This window comes from Gavialis gangeticus, unplaced genomic scaffold (genome assembly GCF_001723915.1).
Source record: "Gavialis gangeticus isolate Ggan-Ray unplaced genomic scaffold, GavGan_comp1, whole genome shotgun sequence".
Lineage (NCBI taxonomy): Eukaryota > Metazoa > Chordata > Crocodylia > Gavialidae > Gavialis > Gavialis gangeticus.
This window is the reverse complement of record NW_017729032.1, coordinates 938,619-945,522: the sequence shown is the minus strand read 5'-3', so window position 1 is coordinate 945,522 and position 6,904 is coordinate 938,619. Positions and strand designations below refer to the sequence as shown.

The 6,904-nt window shown below is 63.3% G+C and overlaps 1 protein-coding gene across 1 annotated transcript in view; it reads left to right on the top strand.

Moving 5' to 3' along the window:
• The window catches only part of RHOG (ras homolog family member G), a 33,905-nt gene extending 27,722 nt beyond the window's left edge, over positions 1-6,183 (top strand). Inside the window, exon 2 of the mRNA XM_019525460.1 lies at positions 5,323-6,183. Coding sequence (XP_019381005.1) covers positions 5,361-5,936 — 576 coding nt within the window. The 5' untranslated portion in view covers positions 5,323-5,360 and the 3' untranslated portion in view covers positions 5,937-6,183. The remainder of the gene's footprint in view (positions 1-5,322) is intronic.
• The last annotated feature ends 721 nt before the right edge of the window (positions 6,184-6,904 follow it).

Here is a 6,904-nt window from a genome sequence, read left to right as displayed (position 1 = left end):
GGGGGGGGGGGTGATTTACCAGTAGGCAAATGCCAAATCTTATGCAAATTAGGGTTATGCAAATCAGGGGGACATTTATGAAAGGCTGCGGATTGCACAACATCCAGCGCCTTGCACCAGCGCTGAGCTGCAGCTCCCATCCTTCCTACCCCGTGGCTCGGGGCAGCTTGTTGGGCCGCGTCTGCTCCCGTTTGCACCGGTGACAGACATCCGCTGGCCTTGGGAGGAGTGGAGGGGAGCCCCGTCTGCGCCATTGCCCCTTGGTGCCCACCCAGAGGGGATGCTTCTCTCCACCCTGAGATCTCTGCCATTGCCAGCCCCACCGGGGTCTTTGCCCTGTCCCCTTGTCTCCATCCCTGGCGCCTTTCTGCTTCCTGCCTTCCCTGGGATGCCTTGCTCTCGTCTCCTGAGGAGAGCTGAGGTGGGGGGACTTGCCCGTGGCCACTCAGGGGAGTTAGTGGCGGAGCCTCATAGCCCAGAGCCGGGGTGACGGAGCCGCCCTCTGCCCGCAGCTTCCTGGTGGCCCTGGGACGCCGGGCCATCCGCTCTGCAGGGTGCTGCCGCGGTCTGGTGGCAAGTCACGGAGGAGGCGTTTGGCGGGAGAGTATTTTTAAATGCGCGCAGCTCGCAAAGGAAACCGGCGCTCCCCTCCGCCCTTCCCCCCCGCTTCGCTGAGCCCCACGAGCTCGCTACGCCTCCTGCGTGCTCAGGCCCCCTTCCCACCGCAGCCCCAGCAGTGTCTGCCTCCCTCGGAGCGGGCTCCCGCCCTCTGCTTCCTGCCCCGAATCACGCAGGCGGGCTGGGGCTGCGGCTTCGCCTCTGGCAGCTTTCACTGCAGGGCCTTGCAGGCCCCTTTGCCCTGCCTGCTTGTCCCGTGCCCGGCAGGACACAGTCCCGGGTAAACCCTCTGCAGCGCCAGGGCATTGAGGCACAGCTGCAGACGTGCATCGCCCCTGCATTCGGGCCCTCGCTCCCGGCTGGGTTGCTTGAGTCTCAGCCTTGCTCCCCGCACCGCCTGGGTGGCCCTGGGCCAGCGAGGTGCCTGAGCAGAGGTCGTGGGAGACGTCCGCAGCCAGAGATGGAAAGTTTCGGGGGCTCTTCTTCTCGGAGAGGAGATGGACCAAAGGGGACATCCTTAGAGGCAGCCCTAAAGGGACAGGAAATGCCACGCTCTTCCTCCGACATAGTTTCCCCCTCGAAGGGATGCTGCTTTAGCGTGAAAAAAGAAACATCTGGTTGAAAGCCCAAGGTTGTCCCTTCTCAGCTGCCCCGCATCCAAGCCCCCCATTGCCTTGAGGCCTACACGGTCAGCCTGTGCCAGCATTGCCTTGGCCTTTCCCGTGCATCTGTAGCTCCCCAGGGCTTGTTCGTAGCCCTGTATGAACCCCCGGTGCAGGGCACCCCCAAAGTTGATGCGAGCCAGCATCGCTCTTGGTCTACAGGTGGGGAAACTAAGGCACGGCACAGCGGGGAGGGGAGGCCGGATCAAGCATGCATCCAGTGAGCCTCCAAACAAGCACCCTGATCCAGGAGAGCAGAGCTGCTTCGGGGCAGGGACCAGGTCTTTGCGCTCCGTGTTGGTACAGCGCCTGGCACCGTGGGGCCCCGCTCCCTGCCTGGGACTTCTTCTAATTGCGGCCGTCCAGATTAAAAGTGCTACAAAGCTAGGGAGAAAAGAGCTGTCAATAGCTAGCAATCGCCGTTTCGATGAAAAAGGCAATGGGAAGCAAAAAGCATTTAGACAATCGTCTTTCGAGCCAGAATAAATGAGTACGAAGGACGAAAGCGCAAGGCAGGTTGATTGGGGTCACTTCTTCACTCGGTCTCTTAACAGAAGGGACAAGGAGCTGCTCAAATGGGGGGAAAAATCAACTCTGATCGAATAGATCTGCATGGGACCCGTGGAACTCCTTGCTGCAGGAAACGACCTGGGCTTAGCACTTAGCAGGATTTCGAGGTCTGATCGCTTTACGTGTCCATCAAAGATGTCCGGAGCAAACAGGGCAGATCGGGCTTCAGAGAGGGCAGTGGTCTTCAACCTCCTTAGACTTGGGGAACCCCTGGGTGGGCTCTCGGAAAATGCCGGCTCTTTGTTTTCACTCTTGGGTTGACTCCAGAGAAACAGTAGAGCAGATTTTGCCCTGCAAAATGCTCGGGGAGACCCGAAATCTCTGGGTAGCGAATCATGTTTGCGAACCTAGCACCTGGCTGAGAATCACTCGGGTCCTTACCCAGGAGGACTCGGTCCTCCTGATTCAGGCATAAGCCAATTATTGGTTGGAGATGAGAAGGGAATTTCCCACGAACTCACACCTCTGCCTGCAGGCTTCACGCACGTTCCCGGCCCCGGCCCCGGCCCCGACCCCGGCCCCAGTGGGTGACGGGACGCAGGGATGGTGGATCGCAGCCGGGCAGCTCCTCCTCCTCCTCCTCCTTCCTCCAAATGCTAGGCTCGCATAATCCCGCATCCAACGGCACCGCGGGCAGACCCCGACACCGGTTCGTGGGAAGTTCCCTCCTGGTAGCTCTTCCCCAAAGTGGCATGAGGCAGAAGTGTTGCAAGCGCTGGCTTTTGTGGGGAATTCCTGGTCTCGACGTGCCAGGAGAAGGAGTTTGCTCGGACCTGGCGAGGGCAGAAGCATGAGAAACGTGCCTGCATCCTCAGATCCCAGGCGCAGGGCCCTCGGGTCTTTTGGCCCTGCTTTTGTCCAGCCCCTGGCACGCTGGGGTGCTACCCTGGGACGGAGATTGCAGACGACAAGAGAAAATAACCAGGGAAAAGGCCCCCCGGTGACCGCCCCCCCGGGCTCTCGGCGGCTGTGAGTAGGACTCTGACCGTCGGCCACGCAGCCAGGCTCGGACGTAAGCCGGTGGTCCCGGGGCTGGGAGAGATGGGGGATGGGGTGGCGAGTGCATCGGGGGGCCCTGGGACACGCCAGGGGTGCCCTGGAGAAACAGGGCCGCGCAGCAGAGGACGTGACCACGTCCTCCTGGAGGCAGTGCTGGAGCGGATGTGAACGTGTTTCCTGGCCACGTGGGGTGGGGCCCTTCCCAGCCACATCTGTCACGGCAGTGGGTCTCGTGAGCTCAGCGCGGCTGGGCGGGGAGGGAGAGAGGCCTTCGTGGCGTGGCATCCAGCTGCAGGGGCTGGTGGGGGTGGCTCTGCCCCACGCCTGTCACGTGCAGTCACCTGGAGGTCCAGCGCTGTCTGCAAGGGCGGAGGGGCGAGGCCCCAAGTCGCTGCTGGACCAGCTTGGAGGGCTCTGTGCCTCAGTTTCCCTGCCTAGAAGATAGGCTGGGTGGCACTGGGAGGCTTGCGCGGACACAGTCAGCTCTCTGCAGGTGTGGGTGGGATCCCCCATGGGATTTCCAGGAGCCACCGTGTGCACCCAGCTCCTGGGCCCGTGAGAAACTGCAGGCCGCCGCGGACACTTGGCACCCTGCGTGCCCAGGCTGCGTGCCTGGAAGGCGCCTCCCCCAGCTCAGTGCAGGGGAGCGGATGATGTGATGGGTGAGCAATCAAGGGAGGGTCCCTGCTAGCTGTGAACCCGATCCCTGTTTATCCATCGGGTCACCCCAAGCCCTCCTGGTAAAGAAAAAAGACCCTAGTTGAACTTGCAGGTCTTAGGAGTGAGTTTCCCCTGTGCTGGCGGGCCGTTGGAGCAGGGCAGGGAGCTGCTGGGCCCTCCTCGTCTTCTGTGCTCATGCAGCGCTGAGCACGGGGATGTCCTTGCCTGGCACGTGAGCTCCTAGGGGCTGCACCTGGAGCAGTGGCATGGACCCCCGAGATGTCCTGCCAGGGTGGGGCTGTTTGTCCCTGTGTGGCAGGGTGGCGCAGGGTCATGGTGTGCACGGCGGATGTCACTGCGGGGACAGGAAGATCGATTTCCCGTGGGCGTGGGCAGCGGCAGGTTGTTGGCAGTGCCCGGGGAGGCACAAGAGAGGGAGGCAAAAGGAGGCCAGGACACCCAGAGGTGCCAGGCTTGGTGCGGCTCAGAGGGGGAAGCACCTTCCCGGGTCTCCAGCCGGACCCCCTTCACGTGCGGGGTCCCACGATGGTGCACGCGGCAAAATCATCTCCGTCTTCTCCCAGGGCAGAGGTGGGGGCCAGGTTGTGTCAGCCTGATGAGAGGCCCGTTGCCCGCCCCTGCAGCTCCCGGGGGAGTTTTGCTCGTGGCCTCCGTATCGGCCCGGCGAGAGGCATGTGACGGAGGGCGAGATCCCCTGCCCCAGCCAGCACGATAAGCCTTATCAGCACCAGCAAGCACGGGCTCTTCTGATAACGCTGCGTTTCCCGGGCGCAACGCAGAGCCGGAGATGCAGCCACTGCCTGTGCTTTCCCCCCCCATGGGCTCCTGTCCCAGGAGTGTCTTGGCACCTACGCTGTCCCATCTGGCCCTGGTGCAGATGTGCTGAGGCCCGTGGGGGCTGAGCTTCCTGCCTGGGGGTTAATGTGGCCTGTATTATTATAATTATTATGCACATTTATCTCCACAAATGCACCCTTGGATCCCCTGGGCTTAGCGGGGACGGGAGATGTGCGCGATGATGCCGGGCAGCGATGCCTCCTGGCTCTGCACGGCAAAGCTGGGGAGAGGGCAGGGGGCAGAGGAGGTGGAAGTAAAACAGTATCATCTTAGTGATGGGCACAACCTTAGCACGTGGGGGCTTATGGAGGGGTCGGACGGAGCAAACGGAGGCGGCAGGAGGGGAGTCCCCTGATGATGCTGCCTGGGGCTGGCTCGCCCTTTGCAGAACCGGAGCCGTGGGGCTGGCAGGGAGCTGCCGAGGTCACATCTAGTCCTCATCAGCCTGGACAAACCCACCGTCCAACCTCTGAGCAAAACCGCCGTCACCTGTGACACGGCACCGGGCATTGCACCCCGACCCGCCGCGGGGAAAACGGGGACTGCGGCCACCAATGTCCTGCTGCTGCCAAAGGCAAAACCCCACAGTTTGCACCAGTCTGAGTAGGGGGAAAATCCCTTCCTGACCCCAAACGCAGCATCGGAGGGGCAAGACCCTCTGGGTTTGGTGCCAGCCCAGTCCCCATCCTCAGCCTGGGCTGCAGTGTCTCTGTGGGAGGCTTAAAACCCCCCTGACACCTGGAGCAGAAACAGGGAAGGGACAACCAGCAAAGCCCAGAAGTACCATAGCAGAGCACAGGCATCGGCGCACCTAGGTCACCCCCGGCCCGTGGTCATCCAGCTTCTCCAGTGATGGAGAGCCCACCGCTCCCCTGGGCATCCCTTCCTCACCCCTCTGACAGGGCGGAAGTTTTTGCTGGGATCTGGTATAAACCCTTGTCCGTCTCGTCCGCAGGCCGCTGAGACAGAAGCGAGGGACGCCGAGCCGCCGAGATGCAGAGCATCAAGTGCGTGGTGGTGGGCGACGGAGCGGTGGGCAAGACCTGCCTGCTGATCTGCTACACGACCAACGCCTTCCCCAAGGAGTACATCCCCACCGTGTTCGACAACTACAGCGCCCAGAACACGGTGGATGGCAGGACTATTAACCTCAACCTGTGGGACACAGCCGGCCAGGAGGAGTATGACCGCCTCCGGACGCTGTCCTACCCCCAGACCAACGTCTTCATCATCTGCTTCTCCATCGCCAGCCCGCCCTCCTACGAGAACGTGAAGCACAAGTGGTACCCGGAGGTGTGCCACCACTGCCCCAACGTGCCCGTCCTCCTCGTGGGCACCAAGAAGGATCTGAGGAACAACCCCGAGACCATGAAGAAGCTGAAGGAGCAGAACCAGGCGCCCGTCACCACCCAGCAGGGCATCACCCTCTCCAAGCAGATCCACGCCGTCAAGTACCTGGAGTGCTCCGCTCTCAACCAGGAAGGCATCAAGGACGTCTTCACGGAGGCCGTGCGGGCTGTCCTCAACCCTGCCCCGGCCAAGCCCAAAAAGTCCTGCGTCCTCTTGTGAAGGGGGAGACTTGGGGGGTGGGGGGTGGGATCAGAGAGACACCTGAGAAACCTCGTCTCGGCCCCGCTGCCCCCCGCGACGCCAGAATGTACAGCCCCGAGCGCAGGGTGCGGCCAGGACTGCCCGCCTCCCCTTTTCCCATCCGCCCCCCCGCCGTGCGGCCTTCCCATTCAGGAGCAGCTCCCCGCCCGGGTACCACGAGCCCGCGGCTGTTAGCGATAATAATAAAGCCCACGTTTGCACTGATGCCCAAGTTGTCTCAGGTCCCGTTTCTCGGGGGGCTCCCCCTCTCCACTGGGGCGAAGCCCAGGACACCCCTCCGTGCCCGGCCGGACGGAAACCAGCGCCTTACGACCCCGCTGCCCTGCGAAGGGAGCCGTCGAGCCACCTGAGACCACCTGCCCCGCGTCCCTCGCCTTATCGGGACCGCAGGAAAGTGGGAGCCGTGTTTGGGCCCGACGCCCAGATGAGTCCTGCCGTGCCGCTGGCTAACAGGTGCGGTGCTTCAGCAGCACCGGTTGGAGAGCGACGGCTCTCGGGCACCTCGGCTCTCGCCGCGTCGGAAAGGCTTTCTCCGAGTGCCGTCTCGGGCTATTTCCCCGCACGTGGCTTGCTCTTCCGCAGCTCTGACGGCGCCGAAACGGCCCCTTCCCGAGACGCGAGGGCTGGAGTCTGGCCAGCGACCCGTTCCTCGCCGTACCCCGGCGCTTCTGGATGAGCTCCCGCCACGGACCCTCCGGCTGGGGCACGACTGCCCGAAGACCGTCGCACGCCGCCGGCTTCCCCGGCCCCCCTGCTCCGCGCTCCCGGTTTAGGAGGCCGGTGCTGTGCATCTCGACGGCAGGGGGCCAGCACAGCCCTGCTGCATCCAGGGGCGGCCGCCAGCCCTGAGGCTCCCGCGGGCCCTGTCTCGCCGTGCCCTCGGGTCCCCGGTGCCAGGCTCAGCACGAAGCAGGATCAGGCTCCTG